This window comes from Hippoglossus hippoglossus, chromosome 17 (genome assembly GCF_009819705.1).
Source record: "Hippoglossus hippoglossus isolate fHipHip1 chromosome 17, fHipHip1.pri, whole genome shotgun sequence".
Lineage (NCBI taxonomy): Eukaryota > Metazoa > Chordata > Actinopteri > Pleuronectiformes > Pleuronectidae > Hippoglossus > Hippoglossus hippoglossus.
Window position 1 is genome coordinate 1,655,975 of NC_047167.1, and position 22,969 is coordinate 1,678,943.

Sequence of the window (22,969 nt, forward strand, 5' to 3'; positions counted from 1 at the left end):
GATCGCGTATCAGAGATCGAGATCGTGATCGTAATGGCGGATCCTGTATCGTGCTGGCTGATCGTTATAATAATGGCAGATCCTGTATCTTGCTGGCTGATCGTGATAATAATGGCGGATCCTGTATCGTGTTGGCATGTGATAATGGTGGTGGACTACGATCGAGGTGGCAGCTGATGGTGATCCTGATGGCGGCAGTGGACAATGACTGTGGACTATAGTGGCATCCGATCTTGATGGTGGATCATGATCGTGGTGGCTGCTGACCGTGGACTATGATGACAAAAAGACTGCTTGATATACAATATGTCTACTCAGATACTCTACCATTACTGACAATAATCCATCAATTCATTGACCTTCCATTATGCTACAAACTGTTTATTCTAATCAAACCCTTATCTTTCTGATGTTCTCCTTTACACGTGGCATCTATTGCACTTCTGTCCGTCCTGGGAGAGGGATCCCTCACATGTGGCTCTCTCTCTAAGTTTTTTTTAGTAGTTTTTCCTTACTCTTGTTGAGGGTTAAGGGCAGAGGATGTCCCACCTTGTTAAAGCCTTATGAGACAAATTGTGATTTGTGAATATGGGCTATACAAATAAAATTTGATTGATTGATTGATTGATAAGGGAGATTTATGCTACATTTTATTCTAGAAATGCATTCTCGTAGTTGACATGTCAGGGTGATGAACTCTTGGCCTCTTTTACCTTGGTGGCTGTTGCTGACTGCTGTTTGGCTGACATTGGGAAGGGAGGAGAGGGGGGGCTCTCTCAGGATTGGGGGAGATGGATGACTTCGAGACCGATCTTCACTAGGCTGGAAATTCCCCACCGCGTACACTCCCTGCATACAAACACAAACACACACACAAAAACACACACACACACACACACACACAGTGAGACACAGAAGGGCATGCTGCAAAGACATATCCAGGCTGAGAAAGCAGCCATGTTAGCTCTTCATTCCTTCACCAAAACATGTACTATATTTGCTTCACTGGAGGATGGATACAAGTCATTGTTATCAAGGTATCTAAAATACATACAGTACAAATAAGGGAATGAATGCAGACCATATTTTTCATACACACTCTTGTTCATTGACACGGTTAGTACCTACCTGGTTACATGTTTATTTTATTGAAAAACATGCTGCTGTTGCATGATGATATAAAAATAAAATAAACATCCACCAGTCAAATGTATTTAAATTACTCTACACTTGTAAGGAACTGGCAATTTCATCTAAAGTAGAGCTGATGATCCAGAGCACAACCTCATATTTGTAGCCAACATTTTCTCTCCAGAAGGCAGAACAACAAAAGTGTAGGCAGTTGAAGAGGCTTGTGTGTGTGTGTGTGTGTGTGTGTGTGTGTGTGTGTGTGTGTGTGTGTGTGTGTGTGAGTGTGAGTGTGTGTGTGTGTGTGCTCGTGTGCATGTGTGTGCATGCTGGACGTATCTTAGTGTGTGTGGGAGGCACTGTGTGAGTGTCAGCATTTTCTACACGAAAGTTGAACATCCATGTCTCCTTTCAAGTAGAACTGTAATAAACCACACGTCCTTCAGTAACAATAACATGAAGATTATGCAACAACATGCAGTTTAAAAATTGTATTGCTACCTAGTTTAATGTATATCATGGTGATGATGTATGGGTATGTGTCAATTAAAACTGTAATGTCCTGACAGCTCAAACATAGTTTAATCACTGTCAATCAATCTAAGTGAAGCAGGTATGCCCCTCCCATCAGCCCTCGTCAAAGCTATGCCCCCAAAATGGTAAATGGTCTTTTTTAGTCTTTTAGTATTTTAACCTTATTTAAAAGTGCTTAGAGATGGCGCTAAACAAATAAAATGGAAATGAATAATGAATGTAATGGCAACAATGAGATGTATTATTTGACAAGTTTGTGTCTAATCAGAGTGTAATCAGTCTTTTCAGTTTGCTCTGTGTAACAACTCGCTATGCTTTTACTTGATAAAAGATAGTGATAGAAGTGAAGTAGTAATGGAAACATTTGATTGAGACTTATGTGAGAAAGAAAAGGCAGGAAGGAGAGTGGCCAGGCAGGAGGCAGGCAGAAGAAGTGTAAATATTTGGAGACAATGTCCCTTTTATACAGGTTAGTTCAGGAGGAAGGTTATTATCCATACGTCTCATTATTTTAGTTTTTTAACCAATCCTGTTATCTGGTGACACCAGAGAAAAGAATCAACAGCCTTTACATCTGTCTAATTCAATCATAATATAAATCTTAAGAAAATATGTCATTATATCATCATGTATTTAAAAAAGACTCCTACACTTCTCATTACCACTTTATTACAAGGAGAGTGCTAATTTGTTGTTTTTGAATAGCATCTCGAGCAATCTAGTTGAAGAGGACGAGCAGTCAGAGGATTCACGGACAACAGAGCAAGTGCCTGACCAAGGAAGTGAGGGGGAGTGTAGTGCTGTAACTACCAGCCAAGGCAAAGAGGAGGAGGAGTGACAGCATGCTGGAGGCTTACATGATGAAGAAGGAAACCAGGGAAGAAGAGAGAGCGAGAGAGAGAGAGAGAGAGAGAGAGAGAGAGAGAGAGAGAGAGAGAGAGAGAGAGGAGAGAGAGAGAGAGAGAGAGGAGAGGAGAGAGAGAGAGAGAGAGAGAGATTACTACAGCGAGATGAGGACACCTGGTTCCTTTTAGGCTTGGCCCCTTCATGAGGCGTCTGCCCCCAGAAAGGTAATCCTAGGTTGAGTTCTGTCAGGAGGCAGAATAAGGAGATGTGTGTTTTCTAAACTGTGTTGAAATGTGTTATATATTTATATTGATGTTTATTGTTCAAGTTTTTAAAACATTTCAAATTATTACATACTTATCATAGAAATGTTGAACAAACAGGAAAAGAACAGTGCTGTTCACAGGGCCTTTCATACTATAGTTTTGGGATAAATATGTTATTCTCTCCACCATCTTCTTCAACTGGCTCCCCGTCTCCTGGATTCGGATCAGAGTATGCAAGTTGCCTTAATGATACTGTCAGCTGCATCAGGGCAGACCTGTAATCTCTGACAGTAGAACCAATGTAGTTCTTCGCTATGTGCTGCGCTCTGGAGAGGCGGTAATTGAAAACTTGTGTCCTCTTGAAAAATAGGGCTTTATTGGAGAAGCCTCGTCAGCCACAACCACATATGGCACATGTCCCAACTCTGGTGCAGAAAATGAGGGAGGAGAAATGGTGGCGGTACATAAAGATCACCTTTCTGGAGGGCTCCCAAAATCTCCAATGTACAATGAGAAGGAGTCTTTGTAATTGTGGTACTGTGATCCTGAGTTGGGAGGTGCCTGGATCACAATGTGTTCACCGATGCCATGTGGGAAATCGCTCTTCGAATCTCCTCCCAGTATTCATCTACAGATCGTATTTGGACGTGGCATGTGGGCTTCTTTCATGTCTTCCCAAATGTCATTGCAGGTTTCCTTCACTGTTTGTGCCGCAGTTAAAATACCAAGTTGAAACCTGCTGCATGTGTGATGTAGTTTTCACCAGTGCTTAGAAATCTGCAAAGACATGATGAGAGTATTATTGTAGTATTATTTTTTTCTGTATTGCTCAATCCCTAGTTAATATGGTAACACACACACGCTCAAATTCATGACATAGACATCCATTAACCATTTTGATCTATTTTCTTTAATTTAATTGCAAACACCACCTTTTGTTGCCTCTATCTGTCATAAAAACATAGACCATTTGATAAAGTATGTTTGACTTAAAACTAAATATCTAACATCTTGTTACAGTTTTAAAATATTCTTATACAAACACTTCCTGGATTACTAAGGGAGGCACAAAGCAACTCTTGTCTTGTTAAAGCAACTCTAGTTTTTATATAGATAAGTAACAGCTTAAAAATAATTTTGATGGTACACAAACGTAATATAACAACATGTCTGTCATTGGGTCAGTGCCCCCTGGACACCTGGATTTCGGAGCATATTTCACTCGTTGGCGAACGCAAGAAAAAGGGCATAGGATGCAGGACAGATGCCAACCTGAGTATGTCATAACATTTGCTTGTTTGCTTTGTCTTGTCTCTAGATAACTGCGTTGTGTTGCTGTGCTAGCTTGTTAGCTTGTATGCTACTGTTTCACGCTGAGTTGAGTGCAGTGAATGGGCAAATGTTTACTGCCATACCCCAAAGACGGCTCTGCTTCTGAGGTTGCTGGTTTCTTCTCCACCAGCTTGTCAATAAATGCATGTGTGAACAGCTGTGTGCATGGTTAGGCTCAGACCACAATTCTTATTTACGACAGTGAATTACACATATACACTACCGTTCAAAAGTTTGGGGTCACCCAGACAATTTCGTGTTTTCCATGAAAACTCACACTTTTATTTATCAAATGAGTTGCAAAATGAATAGAAAATATAGTCAAGACATTGACAATGTTAGAAATAATGATTTTTATTTGAAATATTAATTTTGTTCTTCAAACTTTGCTTTCGTCAAAGAATGCTCCATTTGCAGCAATTACAGCATTGCAGACCTTTGGCATTCTAGCTGTTAATTTGTTGAGGTAATCTGTAGAAATTTCACCCCACGCTTCCTGAAGCACCTCCCACAAGTTGGATTGGCTTGATGGGCACTTCGTGCGTACCATACGGTCAAGCTGCTCCCACAACAGCTCAATGGGGTTGAGATCTGGTGACTGCGCTGGCCACTCCATTACAGACAGCATACCAGCTGCCTGCTTCTTCCCTAAATAGTTCTTGCATAATTTGGAGGTGTGCTTTGGGTCATTGTCCTGTTGTAGGAGGAAATTGGCTCCAATCAAGCGCTGTCCACAGGGTATGGCATGGTGTTGCAAAATGGAGTGATAGCCTTCCTTATTTAAAATCCCTTTTACCTTGTACAAATCTCCCACTTTACCAGCACCAAAGCAGCCCCAGACCATCACATTACCTCCACCATGCTTGACAGATGGCGTCAGGCACTCTTCCAGCATCTTTTCACCTGTTCTGCGTCTCACAAATGTTCTTCTGTGTGATCCAAACACCTCAAACTTTGATTCGTCTGTCCATAACACTTTTTTCCAATCTTCCTCTGTCCAATGTCTGTGTTCTTTTGCCCATATCAATCTTTTCTTTTATTGGCCAGTCTCAGATATGGCTTTTTCTTTGCCACTCTGCCTAGAAGGCCAGCATCCCGGAGTCGCCTCTTCACTGTAGACGTTGACACTGGCGTTTTGCGGGTACCATTTAAAGAAGCTGCCAGTTGAGGACCTGTGAGGCGTCTATTTCTCAAACTAGAGACTCTAATATACTTGTCTTCTTGCTGAGTTGTGCACCGGGGCCTCCCACTTCTCTTTCTACTCTGGTTAGAGCCCGTTTGTGCTGTTCTCTGAAGGGAGTAGTACACACCGTTGTAGGAAATTTTCAGTTTCTTCGCAATTTCTCGCATGGAATAGCCTTCATTTCTAAGAACAAGAATAGACTGGCGAGTTTCACATGAAAGTTCTCTTTTTCTGGCCATTTTGAGAGTATAATCGAACCCACAATGTGATGCTCCAGATACTCAACTAGCTCAAAGGAAGGCCAGTTTTATAGCTTCTCTCACCAGCAAAACAGTTTTCAGCTGTGCTAACATAATTGCACAAGGGTTTTCTAATCATCCATTAGTCTTCTAAGGCGATTAGCAAACACAATGTACCATTAGAACACTGGAGTGATAGTTGCTGGAAATGGGCCTCTATACACCTATGTAGATATTTCATTAAAAACCAGACGTTTCACCTAGAATAGTCATTTACCACATTAACAATGTATAGAGTGTATTTCTGATTAATTTAATGTTATCTTCATTGACAAAAACAGTGCTTTTCTTTGAAAAATAAGGACATTTCTAAGTGACCCCAAACTTTTGAACGGTAGTGTACATATATATTTTTGGGCCATTTTATTGCCTTTAATGGATAGGACGGAGAGTAAGCTGTGAAGGGGGGACAGAGAGAGTGGGGGAGGACATGCATAAATGCGGGTTGAGGCCCTGCCTCATTGGGGCGGCAGCTCTACCCGGTGCGCTATAGCAAATCTTGCATACAGTATTGCATTTCTGAGAGCACAATTGGCCACAGGATTGTGTGTGTTTATTACTTTGGGTATTTCCTTCTGTTAACTATCAGGGAACACACAATTTATTTTTGAATATAATGCAATACAAGTATACACCATAATAATACAATTTACTTTCAATTGACTTAAAAGGTTCACAGTTTAGTATTTTATGCAGTATGTTTAAGAATGTGATGTACTCCAATACTACCAGAATGTGCCTTTGAGAGTGATAGTTTTGAAGCAGTTGTAGAATAAGAACAACCTCCTCCTCTCTCCAGTCTTAAAAGAATAGTTCACCCAAAAATGATAATTCACTCATTATCTACCCACCCCTATGCCGATGGAGGGGTGGGTGATGTGTTTGAGTCCACAAAACACTGCTGGAGTTTCAGGGGTAAACAGTTTTAGTCTTGTGTTGTGTCATCCAAGTATCTGCAAGCCCCGACATTCATATTCGACTCGAAACAAGGTCATTTCCACTGTGTTAGTGGACGTTAGCATTTTCGACGGTCCCTGAATGTACCTCGTCGAAAAATATCAGCGGACAGTAATGCTTTAAAACACGGTGTAAATGACCTTGTTTAGAGTCGAATATGAATGTCGGGGCTTGTGCACACTTGGATGACACCACAGGAGCAGTATGGAGGCATGTTATGTTTTTTTTCTGTTGTTTTATTACATCTGAAGATAAGTCCCTAATATCTTCAGTTGTATTGGATTCGGCTGCTACTCTGTTTCCCCTTGAAACTCCAGAAGTGTTTTGTTGACTCAAACATTCACACCACCCCTCCATCGGCATAGGGGTGAGTAGATAATGAGTGAATTATAATTTTTGGGGGAACTATTCCTTTAAGAGTATTTGTTGTCGAAGAAAACAAATGAAAGAAATGTTCACAGCTGGAATTGTTCACAAGCAAACTGGACCCTTCTCAAATTAAATACTGAAGAACCTTACCTCAGAAATACAGCTAGCCGCAGATCCAGAGCAGTGGGCTCTCTGAAATGACTCCTCTGTGTCTTCAAACTTGGTGCCAGCTGTTGCAGGAGTTCTTCAAACTCGCCGACGTACATCCTAAAATACTGTGCGTCCTGAACCAAGTAGTGAAACTCACCACGATCTCATCAATATCGGATGTATCCAGGTATTTAGTTTTCTTTTCGTTTTGCTTAGTAAAAGGAGCACCAGATCATCATCACTTCATCATAGTTTTTCCCAAGGTGCGATTTTTTACTGTGCATTGCTTTCGTAAAGGATGTAATATGGCCAACAATCTCAGTGTACAAGCATTTCAATATTCTTTAAAACATTTTAACCTATCCTTTAACCCTCGTGTTGTTCCTGGGTCGGATTGACCCAGAGTGTGTGTGTGTCTGTGTGTGTGTGTGTGTGCGTGCGTGCGTGCGTGCGTGTGATCATACGCAAGCCCTGGCCGGTCAGGGTTAGGGTTAGGGTGACCCAAGGATTGTCATTATCCAATTCTCCTGGGGTAATTGAGACCAATGGATTGTCATTCTCGATTGTCATGGGAGGGGTCATTTAGACCCCCAGAGAGGGCGCTGTGGTGCTCTGTGGGGTCATTTAGACCCACACCTGATTCCAATCAGCGTTGGGCGTTTCACCAGAGAACAGGTTCTCCAACAGCTATTCTCCCAGCAACCATCCTCTGAACCCGAAGAGGACGCGAAAGAGCCAGACCGAGAAGCGGACGGACAAGGAGATGGAGAAGCAGACCGAGAAGCAGACAGAGAAGCAGACAGAAAAGCAGACCGAGAAGAAGACAGAGAAAACGGAGACAACGGCGACGACGGTGACTGCGAAGACGACGACGGTGACGAAGACTACGACCCAGTGGGTGATGCTTCTGCAGATTCGTCATCCTTGGAAGAAGAAGAAGAAGGAGGACAAGACCACGGCGACACCACACCACCACCACCGGACTCGTGGAAAGAGAGACCTTCCCGTCATGAAAACGGGGAAATAACATGGTCCTCGAGGGCGTACGGCTGAGAGGAGGGCCACTGCTCCTCCTCCTCCTCTTCCTCCTCCTCTGCTGCGGCTCAAAGCGGGGTCCCCCGGGGCCTCACGATCCACGCGACGTCCCGCACCGGTGACCTAGCCTCGACGTTCTGCCTGTTCATCACACCGACGGTAGAGAACATCATCCTAGAGATGACGAATCGGGAGGGTCGTCGAAAATATGGCGACGAATGGAAAGGGATGGACGAGACCGACCTGCGCGCCTACGTAGGGCTGCTGATCTTAGCGGGCGTGTACAGGTCCCGGGGCGAGGCCGCCGCCAGCCTGTGGGATGCCGAGAGTGGCCGGGCGATATTTCGTGCCACGATGCCCCTAAAACTCTTCCACACGTACTCCAGACTGCTGCGCTTCGACGACCGCGAGACGAGACACACGAGACGAGACACAGACAAATTGGCGGCCGTGCGAGAGGTCTGGGACACGTGGGTGACGCGGCTACCGCACCTCTACAACCCGGGGCCCAAAGTGACCATGGACGAGCAACTGGTTCCGTTCAGAGGTTAGTCTTTTTAAAAAAAATATTATAATTATGTTATGTTATGTTATGTTATGTTATGTTATGTTATGTTATGTTATGTAGATAGCGGCTGCTAGTCCTCGTCCTCATCTCATCTCCTCTCATCTCTTCTCCTCCTGTTTTTCTCCCTAGGCCGGTGTCCGTTCCGTCAGTACATGCCCAGCAAGCCGGCGAAATACGGGATCAAGTCGTGGGTGGCCTGCAATGCGAAATCAAGCTACGCTTGGAAGATGCAAGTGTACACCGGAAAGCCGAGCGGCAGACGCCCAGAACGGAACCAGGGGTTGCGGGTAGTGCTCGATGTAATGGAGGGAGGGCACGGTCGTAACGTTACGTGCGACAATTACTTCACCTCCTACGAACTCGCGCGGCAGCTCCTGGAGAGGAAGCTCACCGTGGTCGGCACGGTTCGGAAGAACAAGCTCGCGGTCAAGGGAAGAGAGGTGTTCTCATCCAAGTTCGCATTCACGCCCACCGCCACTCTGGTGTCCTACATCCCAAAGAAAAACAGGAATGTGGTGCTCCTGAGCACACGGCACCCCGAGGCCGACATCAGCGAACGCGAGGACGGGAAACCGGTCATCGTCCTGGTCCACCCCAACCGCAACAAAGGTGGCGTGGACAATCTAGACAAGGTTATCGGAACGTACAGCTGCAGGAGGATCACCGCGCGCTGGCCCCTGGTCGTCTTTCACAACATTCTCGACATCTCTTCCTACAACGCCTTCGTGATATGGAGAGAGATCAACCCAGACTGGATGCCGGGCAAGCGGAACAAGCGGAGGGTGTTCCTTGAGCAGCTGGGAAAGGCTCTCGTGACTCCGTTCATCGCACGAAGGGAGCGCATGCCCCGCACGGACACGTCCGCCGCGGTTGTGAAGGCTGTAAAAGCCGCCGCCGCCGCCGCCGCACAGAGAGCTCTTGACTACGACGCTCGACCCGAGTGTCCGGCCTCCTCCATAGCCCTAGCAGCAGCCCCGCTCGGGGCGAGTAAGAGGAAGAGGTGTCAGATATGCCCCAGGAAAAAGGACTGTAAAACTCACACCGTGTGTAACAAATACATCTGCAAGGGCTGCTCACTTGTCTATTGCCCTACGTGTGCGTCCTAATATGGGGTGGGCTATGTGAGGGGGCCAACAGCCGAGGGAAGCAGGGACAAAACAAGGGTTAATAGAGAAATTGTCAAGCTGCATGCCTTGTCATATCTTAAATAACCTTCACCTGACCTGTATAAAGCCATATTTGTAACTCATTGAACTTTACCAGATAAACAGCAATGGCAGATCCCAGTAACCATCCACAGTAGACATCGACAGGGTGGTTTCTGAACTGGATGATCCTGGTTAACCCAGCTAAGATGGCCAGCATGACGAAAGAGAAGACCAGGAGAGGCTTCAGCAACTTGGCAGAGTCTGTCAGTACCGTGTTGAAGTACATCTAAAAGACACAGTTTAGCGTGTTATCTTTTACTGTTGGTAAATTTTAATGTTGGCTGAAGATTTGACATGAGTGTGCATGTTAACCACTTACTGAGATGTAGACAGCAGCAAAGGCAGCCAGAGTTGCATGCTGGGAAGGAAACGACTTCCTACAAAGAAAAAAGACAGTGTTCTTTATGCTAATTATCATGTTCAGACAGCTAAGGACAATACTGAATATTCATCTGCTACAAGGAGGTGACTTTCAAAGAAACTTGGAGGTGTGGGTGTTGCAGCTGTAGCAAGTGTTTCATTTGCAATTTGTCTTGATCCTGCTGATAACATATTTTCAGTACTACCGGGAGTAGGACTGTAACCCTAAAGAACGAAATATATTGAATATACATCAAGATACCAGTTTGTACAGATATGTACATTACAATATAATAATGCTTTACAATATAATAATGCTTGTTTATTCAACTACTCTAAGTTGAGGGCATGGCTATACGATCACCCTCCTCTTACCTGAGTTTTCCCTCCTCATATCAAGCACACCTAAGATCAATCTGCCTCACTACCACACCTGTTTCCTGCTTCATATAAAGCCTGGTGCTTCACTCCAATCATCGTCAGATGGTCCGTTTACCCACAAGGTATCCAAGCTCTTGACTTTGTTATTTTTGGAAAGTTTGGGACTGTTGCTTACTTCATCTCTCTTGTGCTCATGTTACCACTATGTAATCACTTTTTACTCTGAGTTCTGCCTCTTGTGTCCTGAAATCTAGTAACTATAACAGGTTGTTTACATCAGGGATTTCTAAAGTGTAACACAACTCTACCAAACAACTGACAAAATAAACATGCACAACCATTATTAAATGTATTCATTTTTGCTGTCCAGTTTTCTTCCGTTTTTGTTCAGAACAAACAGTAATTAATATCTGATTATGTAAAGTATTCACAAAAATTATTAATTCATTGTAATAATTAATTAATTCAAATAAAAAAATGTTTACACATTTGCATAAAGAAGGCTAATGATAATCCTCTTTACATGACAGAAAATACATTATTTAATTAAGCAGAGAAAGTGGTGTTTAGAGATTGAATTACATTTTTTTTAGGGAGCTCAGGATGACTGAAAATGGCTTCAATACTCAAGATGATTTCAAAGAGCAGAATAAGAACAGCTCATTCTGGTGTGTAGGAAAGCACAGAACAGTCTGTACTGTTTGTGTCAGAGGGTTTAACGGAAGCATCCACACTGTTTGAGATGTGTGCAGTGTACAGTCCATCTCTCTGTAAAACTATCTCTACAGCTTTGAGTGTTGAGGAGCACAGTGGCCTCAATTATGTACAACGGAGATCGTGTGGAACCACCAGGACTCTTCCTAGAGTTGACCATCTGGCCAAACTGAGTAACAGGGTAAGAAGACCATTGGTCAAATAGGTGATTAAGAACCGGTTTATCTAAAGTAACATCTAAACTTCTCTACAGAGATGCAAGGACCTCTCTGAAGGACGACCATCTCAGCAGCACTCCATCAATCAGGACTTCATGGTAGAGTGAATCCATGACAAATGGCCTCCATTTATATATCACTGTTCTAGTCTTAATGACCACACCATGTTCTTCATACTACAAATGATATTCAGCCATTCACACATCTTTACACAAGCTCTTGTCTATCTCTCATATATCCCACACTGATTACACAGCCATCAAGGGCAATTTGAGTTTCAGTGTCTTGTCTTGACACTCCCTCCTGAGACATGGATGATTTAGAAGCCAATTTGAGATAAAAAATATATGTGACAGGAGTTTACCAAAGCGCATTTAATCCACATTAACTATATGTCTCTCAATAGGACGGACATTGCCAGCTTTAAGTTGTTTGGGGCAACCCCAGAGAGAAGGCCAGTTATCAACAAGACCAAAGAAATACTCACGACAGTAATGAAACAGCAAGCAGTTCAGTGAAGAAAGCCAACTGAAGAACATAAATACAGTGCCATCTGAGCGCTTAAGCTTCAGGCAAGATTACTACAGGCATATGTCTGATCTATTATTGATAAGAACAAGATTGGAGGGGTGGCACAGTGGTGCAGTGGGTAGCACTGTCACCTCGCCTGTTGACATCCTCCGGGTGCTCTGATTTCCTCTCACATTCCACAGACATTCAGATGAGGTGGTTCTAAATTATCTTTAGGTGTAAATAAGAGGTTGAACTGTTGTCTCTTACAATGACCTGTCGAGGCTGAACCCCACCTGTCCCCTAATGTGAGCTGAAACAGAATACAGGGATAGATAATGGATGGATGGATGAGAGAGAATAGCAAAGACCTGTACCATTAATAACCTTCAGTAATTAACATTAAAGGGCCCATATTTGACACCTTCCTGGGATGTAATTTGAGGTATTGGTACCCCTAAGATGATATATCAGTGGTTTAAAGTCGATATAACTGCCTCTTGAGCCCCTCCTCTGATTGGCTAACTGCACTTTTAGTGACACGCGACCAGGCCTATCACCGGTCTCATTCTGGCACATTCACTCTGGTAAACACAGCTGAAAGTCACGCTGGTATGTTTGGATACCGCTATAGAAGACCAGCCACACATTCACAGCCGGTTACAACAGGATGTTTCTGAACGGTAAGTTACACCGTCCTCATGTTTGTTCAAGTTTTAGTAGGACAGTTGTCCAATGTAGGAGTAACGCCCCGAGTTACAGTACGGAGTTTCACAACGGAGTTTCAATACGGAGTAACGTCAGAAGAAATAAAGCGTAACCGCTGGTCTCAAACAGTAACGTTCTTAGGAGGAATGTGCACGGACACATTCTCTTCCTTGCATCCCTCCACGCTGCAGTGTTTCTTCAGTTTTGTTTGTTGTGGTTAGCCTGTGGTAGCTAGAAAGCTGCTAGCTCAGCAACAAGACTGCTTGGTGTGGAGGGGTGGTAGTGGTGGGGAGCGGTGGTGGTGGGGAGCGGGGGTGGTGGGTTCGGAGGCTGGACTGGTACCGGCTGGGTGGGGCTGAGAGACGAGTGCGATCCCGTATGACTCATACGGAGGAGGAAGTACAAAACGAGATGTTTAGATAACAGAGTGACTGTTTTCGTACTTTGAGGGTCCCTACTGACCCCCTTCAAGTCATTACGGATAGTAAAAGCCCAGAAAATGTATTTTTACACAATATGGGCCCTTTAAACAAGATAAGCATATTTATCAAATTGTTGTTGAGAAGAGCTCAGTTGCTAAAATGCAACAATGCTGAAAAGCAGATGATGCTCAGTGAATGACTGTGATGAAGGTTAGATACAGTTAGCGGCAGCTCTGGAAAGTTTGACATATATGATAAGAGCAAGTATTTGCTGAACAAACAATAAGCTTAGCTGAAGTAAACCAAAGGAGAGCCTATCCTGTAAACTTAGTGATTACAACATGCATGTAATATTGAGAGAAATAGAAGCCCTGGTTAGAAAGACACGTGAAAAGCAAATGTGAGCAATAATGAAAGTTTCAACTACCCTGATGAAATGTGCAGAGCTGTGCATCGAGTGGTTATTATTGTAATAATCCTTAAGAGGTTTGCAGTGATTTGAGAACAGCTAAGAGGCGTTGTTAATTACACACCTATTTATTTTATTAATGCCAATTTATTCTGCCCACACACAACCTTATGTTTAGTTATTAGAACCAAATACTGCCCAACCAAACTATGTCCAACTTTACACCTTGATGGTTTACAACATCCAGAAGTTAGTGCGTCTCATAATAACATAAATATTTCTAACTTAGTATTTTGCACTGTTGCAACATTGTATATCTCCTGGGCAGCACTCATTAATGTCTTCTCTTTTTCTTTCTTTTTGTCTAACAAAAGAGATATGTCTGTCACAGTCAGAATGACAATTGGCAGCACCAGGAAAAATGTCACCGCGTAGGTGGTCTATTAAAACATCTATACAGTTTTACCATCCACTGCAGACAGAGAACTTAGCACAATACCAGTGGTTTCTGTTTTATTCAGAACTGCAAGTTCATTTATCCAACTTCCTCAAGGAGACACTGAGTGGTGGTTCAGTTTGACCTACTTTAGGTAGCTCCTCCCACATCCAAGTCTACAAGTAGAGGGGTTGATCACATTTCCTCCTCTTTGTCTCCAAACTTTTCATCCTGACTGTGTGGATGTAGGTGTTTGCCATGTGTCTTTTGAGTAACGTTCAATGTAAGTAACATTTCTTTCACTTTATTTGTATTATGTTGTATTTAAGAACGAAGGTTATTGGATAATGTTTGACAAGTTTGATCTTATTTGTTAAATATTAGAATATGTCTGGCTAATTATTATTTGACATTTATTGTACTTTAATGTGAAGATATCTAAAATACTAAATACTGGATTTATGTATGGTGATTAGTTTTGCAATGTTTTCATTTGTTTTTTCTCTGTTTAGAACCATGGCAATCATCAAAGCAATCATTATTTATCATGATTACGATTAAATAAATGGACAGCTGATTGCCCACAATTGTCTCCTGGTGGTTTGTGGCTCCAGTTAGAACCTTATATCCTCAACAAATGGTCCTTCGAGCCGGAGACAGCCACACTCCACACAATGGCCTAAAATGGCTGCATCAGAGACTGATGACACTAAGCCTATTAATGAGCCCACTAATGAAGGTCAGGCTCCTTCTGCTCAGCTTATAGATGGATCCCAAGGTGTAAGAGACTCAACCCAGCCCATTACGGACAAGGCCAGGGAATAAATGTCTCAAACATTAGCTAAGTCATCTACACCTGCTCACCAAGCTGAGCCTCGACTTTCACCTGAACATTTATTACCTACCTCTCAGAGAGAGCCCCAAATCCCTTCATCATCAGTATCTTGTGAGCTATCAGCTAAAACCCTCACCAAGCCAATTAGTTATGAACCAGGGGCTAGACCTAAAAGGAATCTACGGCCCCCTGCCTATTATGGGATTCATCCACAGCCAAAGCAGAAGGCATTCACAGTCGTAATGTACGGAAGTCTTTTTGCACCAAGTCAGCCTCTAGTCTGCGTACAAAGATCTCAACTTAGTAGGCATTATGAAATACCGCCTGTATTTAAGAGTGGCCGAGAGAGTGATTTTGCCCTCCTGAAAATGGCTTTGGGTAACATCCCATCTTAGTGAGGAGTATAAATATCAGATCCTTTTAGAACATTATCAGCACCCAGGAGCTAAGACATTAGCCAAATCCAGTATGCATGATGCAAGACCATATTTAACTGCTCTCCAAGCACTTCAAGAGAAATATGGTCAGCCAAGGCTGCTAGTTCAGAGTGAAATTGGAGAAATACTGAATTCCCCTAATATTTGCATAGGTGATGTAGAGGCCTTTGATGATTTTTCCCTCTCTGTCCATGCTCTGGTGGGAATGTTGCTGTCCCTAGACATGGATTTGTAGACCAACGTATTAATCCCGGCATTCTGAATGGGCAAACAAACCAAACTTATCCCCTCCTTCACCTTTCAACCTGGCTACAGTCAAAGTCGAGAGCCAAACACTTATCAGAGAGATATTAATAAACTCTCCAACATAACTCTAACGGTCACAAAGATCACTAAAAGTTGCTTTAAAGTCAAAGTGCAAGAGAACCTGTCAAAGTTCGGGCATAATGTTTTCTTCTGGCACCTTGCAGCTGTAGCTGAGAAATTAGAGAAATGTGAGCATGACAAATCTAGACGCTTCTCTACACGTCACTGGGTTCACTGAATGGTTTAATGAAAATCATGTCATGAACTTCACTAGATCTCAACCCACCTGAGCAGTTCCACAAACTCTAAGAATCTATGACATGGAGCACTGAAGCTGCTCTGAATGTCAGTGATGGAAAAACGTATATTCACAAACTCTACAGTGGGTTTCACTTTGTCACCCATCAACCCCAGTAACCAGTACCTGACTATTTCATTCTAATGCTCGCCTTACAAATCTACGTCTAAATAATCATCTCTATGCAATCCTTTCTCCTCTCAAAGCTCATCATTGTAGAACATGACCTTATAAATGTACTATGTACAGTGTCCTAATTTTAGCTCACATATTTTCTGTGTTTTAGTAAGGGTCCTGAGAGCAGGTTGGTAACCATGACAACAGCAAAAAATATATATATCCAGTACCGCAAGATACAAGAAGATCATAGCATGTGTTTGCTAAAACTAGACATTCAATAGACACAAATCCAACACACCCACACACACATCCTCTAACACAGTCACTAGTTCACTCACAAACCCTCCCACACACAGAAAGTCTTACCTCCCAGCGTTGATGAGCCCAATGTCTTGTCCAGAGCAGATATCCTCCAGAATGAAGGCTTCGTCACAGGTGGACATGTTAATGTGGGTCAAGTTGGGTTTGCACACATCCAGCCAGTAGGGTGTGTGTTGACCAGTGGAAAGCTGGAGAATGTCAGTTATCAGTGCTGTCACACACAGGCCGAAGATATGGACTCCTTGGAAAGTAATACATTTATTACAATTATTGTTGACAGTTATATTAATGTCAGTGTTTCATGTGTTTATTTATGGTTCTGTGGTTTGTTGTTAAAAACATGCATGTGTGCATAATGAGTCCTCCCACCTATGAAGCGTACAGCTCTGCGAATGTAGGAGTTGAAATTACAGCCTGCAGCGTTGATATTGGCCTCAGTCTGTGTGGCTGACGACCTCCTGGACAGATAGCAGTACAGAATGGCCTCTCCTATCAGGATCTACATACAGACAGACACAGAGAGGATTGATGGCAATGCACATCTTTGTCACCAGATACATTAACCTCACTGAAATATATTAGTGTGTTTACTGTTGCATCCTGTTGTGACTGCAAACTTTATACAGACTAGTGCAGTGCCCGTTCTAATCATGCCAGACAGACAGGCAGACAGACAGACATTTCTAGAATTATTAGACAGATGACATGCTCTTAACAATCTCTATTTTATCTTCTCTTTCCATATTGTGATCATACATGTGAAATATAATTTTAAGAATGACTGCCTCTTACGCTGCAGAGGGACTTTAGAATCATTCCTTGGCATTAGTGATTCCTCCTCAAAGAGGCCTGTGATACACTGTCACTTTCTTCTTGTTTGAGTGGAGGACATTGTGTGCAGAGCTTTTCATATACAGTCTATGGAGCAGAGTAAGGGAAACTTGGCATGTGTGGTGTGTGGTTTATATATAAGTTTAAAGGATTAACTTAACTGGTGTTACATTTTCATACATTGCATGTCAGCTATTTCTCTCCACAGTTGCCATGCTGCTCGTTGTGGGAACTGTTGGGTTTTTCTATAAAATTGTAAAGTCTCATCCTTACTATGTAAAGCGCCTTGAGACAATGTTGTGATTTGGCTTCATATGACTAAAATACTATTGAACTGAAATAAATTGAACTGAATCACCTGGCTAATACCGTTCCTATGTTGAGTGGTGGTGGCAATGTCATGCAAGTGTGTTCACTAGATAAAAGGAGATTCTTAAAGAAAAGTTGCTCCAGAGTGCACATAAACAATTGTAAACTTTTCAAACATGACTAAGACCAAAAGTACACAAGCAAGATAACACTGGAGTGGCTTCAGAACAAGTCTCAGACTGCCCCAGCCTATAGACCATCTGTGGAGAGACCTGATAGATAGACAGGGTATAAACCAATTGAGAGCAGAGCTCTCATTTACAATGGTGCCCTGCATTTACATAAACAAGTACAAATTAAAATACAGAGGAGTAAAAATGTCTTAAAAAAGGGATAAGATAGCCACATCAAGAAAAACAGGAGCATTCATCAACTAAAACTTCCTTTAACAAAAACTTTAACTGTTTCTAAGGTTAAAACAAGATCTAGCCTAAATGAGTCCTGAAGTTTATTCCAACTATGAGGAGCGTGGTATCTGAATGCAGTTTTACCCAGTTCCGTGTGCATGAAGGGTTTGTCAAGGGTGATGTGTTGTTGAGAACGAGTGTGGTGATCCATATTTCTAACTTTAAAAGGGATGATAAATAAAATGGAATGTTTTTAACATGGCAGGTCGCCACAGTCTAGAAAATGAATGGGCAACACTGTACAGTATATTATTGTTTTAAATTGAAAGTGATCTCCGTCCAGAGAAGTGTTAAAGCTCTGTATTACAAAATAATATCTTTCCATAATAACACATCTGAATACAGAGGTCATGTGATGTAAACAGGAAGCAGATTATCTACACTGCAGTTGGTTGCTTTATTACAGAAAATGATGCCAACAAGGAACATCAATGGTGAAAAATAAGAGCAGGGATTTATTTTCTTACACCAACAACCAAATGGAACTGTTACTGAGTGAGTGTTTTTAGTGTAACTACCCATCAATCCACACTCAATAACCCAGGATCACAGTGAAAACTGTTTTTAAGCATTAACAGTTAATGGTCAAGTTGATACTGACAATAACCAATCAGCAAGTGAATGAGTGTCTGCAACAGTATTTCCAAAAGTCTCAGTTTCAGTCCGTACAAACCCCATAGTTTTACTAAAACAGAACAAGCTGTCTTCCCAAAAGGCTCCATTTCAGGGGTTGGGTAACTCAAAACTGAGTGGCACAGGTGTAACCATAACAACAGTGTGTGTAGTAAAAATAAGATGGTATTCATGTGGATGTAGTATGAGAGTATGTAGTATGATTACCCAAGAAGAAGGGCTATCAACAAAGTACTTATTTTGGGTACTGAACACTGAATCAGTTTAAATAGATTAGCAAAAATGTTATTAAATATTGTCATGGCAATTCTGCAATCCCACTCTGACAACGAGGAACGAGACACAAATCTCTTACAGTATTGTCACACTTTAATGCTCAGAGCATGGTGCACAAGACAAAGTTTGGTTTGTAATATGCACACCGATGGGAAGCTGTTCTTTCTCTTTATACATTTGGCTCCTTCCTCCCCTGGTTGAGGTTGTTTCTAAGCCAAAAGTCAGGATCTTCTGATGACATCAAGACAACAATGCCTTAGTTTAGGCAATTGGGCCAAGATTCATTCATTTGTACAGGATACAGCATGATCAAGGTAACATTGTATAAGATTCAATCATGATCAATCAAAGGGGAAATTAACATGATTACACTGTGCATGATCAAAATGTTTCATTTCCCTCACAGTATGTTTCCACTGTTTTCACTGTAATCGTGAGTCATTGAGTGTAGATTGATGGGCCGTTAAAACTGTGTGTGCAAAGGGAAGAGTTCTAAATACTTTCTGAAGCCACTATATATTTATCCTCATTTTAATGTGAAAATCAGCTATCAACACTTCCAGCATTATTGTTCTGTCAGCAGTGTACAGAGTATCATCAGTTCACAGAAATAGCTTTAAAAGAAAGTCCCTGACACCAACCCCATTGTGGCATTTTCGTCAGTAAACACACCATAGAGGTCTTCACACTGGAGCAGATTTGAGAACTTTCGACCCATAGAGACATTACAAGCCTCACCTGATACCCCAGGTCCGGCTGTAAGCCTGTTTGTTCTTTTCACTGGCTAGGCACGTTCTGTTTGTACACTATCTGTGCTGCATGTAAATAAAGCTTTGACTCAACATGTACCTTGTAAATGTTTTTTTTCTTCTCTATCCCCAATCAATTCATATTAATGTCATTGATATAATGCAGCCAACAGGAAGCAACATCAAGCATCACATGAATATATGTATTATCATCAGTAACTGCAGTGTTTTTGGTGTAGGCTTACTAATAATTAAATATAGCAATAATAATTGTATTAATATAATAATAATTATTATTGTATGGTAGGGGGTTTACCCAAGTCTGTATTATAATGGACCAGGGTGACTAATAGCAACAGATCAACAGCCAATCACGAGTGACCTTTCGTTTCAAGGTTCTGTGGTTTCATCCAATGGTGGAGTAAGATCAGTGCTAGCCAGGGGTTTCACTGCTTTTCATATGCCAATTAGATCACACCTACCCCCGTCCCCCGACCCCGCTACCAGAGGTTCGTTCTTGACAATTTATGACTCAGGCTAATGTGGAATTCACAGGCTATAAACAGCCGTTAACTGCCGGGAATTAGGAACGTTTACGGGGCCGAAACTCCGGTTTTCATGCAGTGGGAGGTTTACTTACAGTGGCGGTGGGAGCAGCGAAGGCCAAACTGAAGAGCAGAGGCAGTGGGCAGACTTCCTGTCTGGGCAGGATGTAGGGCAGAGACAGACTGCGGTCATTACAGCTGTACCCAGAATGCACCGGTTGGAAAATATCCGTCAGCTCCAAAAAGTAAAGACTGACAACAGAGGAGGCCAGGATAGGGAGCTGCAGTAAAGAATTAAAAAAATAAGATTAGAACAACAACACACCAATAGACACAACATCCAACCCAGTGCTGATTCCACAGTTTAGTCCTTTAGCTCTGACTAATCCAGAGGAACATAGACTCAAAGGTGCTCATCCTGAGGAGGCACAAAGACGCGTGGACCAGAGGTATCAGCCAAACAGACAACCTAGACATTTTTAAAGACGTGTGGGAAAGTTGAACTAGTGTGATTAGTTATTCAATTGATTTATTTTCAAATGTTTCCAGGCAATCGCAGCTGAAGCAGCATGGGAGAGAGGAAGGTAAATGGTAAATGGTCTGTATTTATATATATATATATATATATATATATATATATATATATATATATATATATATAGCGCTTTTCTAGTCTTGATGACCACTCAAAGCGATACAGTACAGTTTTACCATTCACCCATTCACGCACACATTCATACAGTGCATCTATGTACAGCACTTTATGACTCTATGACGGGCCATTCGGGGTTCAGTATCTTGCCCAAGGACACTTCGGCATGCAGATATGGAAGACTGGGATCGAGCCGCCGGCCTTCTGGTTGGAGGACAATCGCTCTACCCGTCAGCCACATCCGCCCTTAAGGTAAATGGTATATATTTATATAGCGCATTTCTAGTCTTGATGACCACATTCATACAGTGCATCTATGTGCAGAACTTTCTCTATGAGAGGTTCCAAGGACACCTCGGCATGCGGACTAGAGAAAACTGGGATCAAACTGCGAACCTTCTGTTTAGAGGACGACCGCTCTAACCCCTGAGCCACAGGGACAGAAGCTACTGAAGAGAGAGATGTAGTCAAAGTCAAAGTCAAAGTGAACTTTATTGTCATTCAGACCATACATCAAGAAGTGCACAGCAGAACGAAAGGAGGACAGCAGCCCACAGAGGCAACAGGTGAGACTGACAGCAAATACCCCCCCCACACACACACACCCACACGCACACACACACACACAGACACGCATACACACATATTGAGGTATTTGACATAAAATACATTTCAGGTGCATTCCAATTCTTGAGAGAGAAATACATTTATAGGAATGATTAATGTGTTTTAAACCGGCAGGTTGTAAAGACGCTTGAAATTCATCTGTTATAAATCCATCTGTCAGCTTATTTTTGGAGAGTAGCCCACACAACCTGATGCAGCGGCCTACCTCCCTTGCTTAACTGGTCCTGCACTGAAAAGACAAAGGTGAAACAAATTTCCATCTTTTATCAATGGAATTCAGCTTAGTCTTTCTTCATGAAAAGATATGGACAAACTCATTCCACTAATCAGGACCCTGCAAAATAGTGTAACAACCGCATAAATTTGGTGAATATTTCCGGCTGATAAGGGCTGCATCCTGCAATCATGTCTCTGAAATTATAGAATTTAACTACCACTGCTCTGTGAACTGCTTCCTGTTTTGTAGGAGGAAATAGCCCACACAGGGTCTGCTTTGAAAGATTCTAGCCCTTGGACAGTTGCAGTTGATGACTCCTGACCTATAGGTTAGGGGGCTGTGGCTGAGTGGTAGAGCGTTCGTCCGCCAAACCAGAAGGTCGGCAGTTTGATCGCCAGTCTTCCTTACTGCATGCCGAAGTGTCCTTGGGCAAGATGACGATCCCCGAATTGCCCCTCATAGAACAAAAAAAGTGCTGGTTCTCTCATGGATTTGAAGTGACGTAACTATACCAGTGGTTACATTCCCTCTGGTATAGTCTGGTGTGGATATTCTGGTCATCATACACAGACAAACACACAACCCTCTCTACTAGGCTGCTCGATTCGGTTGGCAAATCATAGAGACACAGAGAGTAGCAGTAAATTACTGACAGAGTCGTTGAAACTGTAAACATAACTTTTTTATGGTCAAAATGTGTTTGAAAAGACCCCAAGTTAACAATGTAAGTGGACTTAGTGGAGCTGTGCATGGCTCCCTGGGTGTCTGCCCCCGGCTTGGTGGCACTTTGGCTGGGCTGTGCGCCTTCTCCCTGCGTCCGTAGCCAGGTTTAATTTTTTCAATAAATCCATGTTGCTGGAATGGAAATAATGCTTTCATATTTTTTCAGTGTCTCCATAGACGACTCACTGTATGGGGTCTATGTTAGCAGTGAAACCAAAGCAAAATGACTTTAACACCGCACACTTAAGCATTTGTTTATTTATCGCAAGTCATTGCAACATTCAACAACATTATCGCATATCGCATGTTTTCCTAATATCTTACAGCCCTACTCTACCTCCTGAGCCACAGCTGAGATCTGAAGGATCTGATTATATTTGTTTCCCCACAAAACACTATTACTGTACCTAAGTAAAGACATTTTCAGACATGTCCTCATGGAGGAACTGTGGAGAATTTGGTATTGGGTCTGGACAGAGGTTTCCTTTCGCACATGAAAAACACAGCAGGAGGATTTCCACTCAGATGCGTTTACAAGAGCAACAAATCCTCCTGGGGATTCAGCTGAGGAGTGGTACAGCAGACATAGG

The 22,969-nt window shown here is 42.5% G+C and overlaps 1 protein-coding gene across 2 annotated transcripts in view; it reads right to left on the reverse strand.

The window, feature by feature from the left end:
• LOC117777758 (phospholipid phosphatase-related protein type 4-like) overlaps window positions 1–22,969 on the reverse strand; it is a 78,150-nt gene that overhangs the window by 43,804 nt on the left and 11,377 nt on the right. For both annotated transcript variants that reach the window (XM_034612688.1, XM_034612687.1), the window contains exons 2-7: window positions 20,256–20,441; window positions 16,720–16,849; window positions 16,396–16,591; window positions 10,195–10,252; window positions 9,928–10,101; window positions 714–849 (exon numbers count right to left, since the gene is read on the reverse strand). In XM_034612688.1, coding sequence (XP_034468579.1) covers window positions 714–849; window positions 9,928–10,101; window positions 10,195–10,252; window positions 16,396–16,591; window positions 16,720–16,849; window positions 20,256–20,441 — 880 coding nt within the window. The remainder of the gene's footprint in view (window positions 1–713; window positions 850–9,927; window positions 10,102–10,194; window positions 10,253–16,395; window positions 16,592–16,719; window positions 16,850–20,255; window positions 20,442–22,969) is intronic.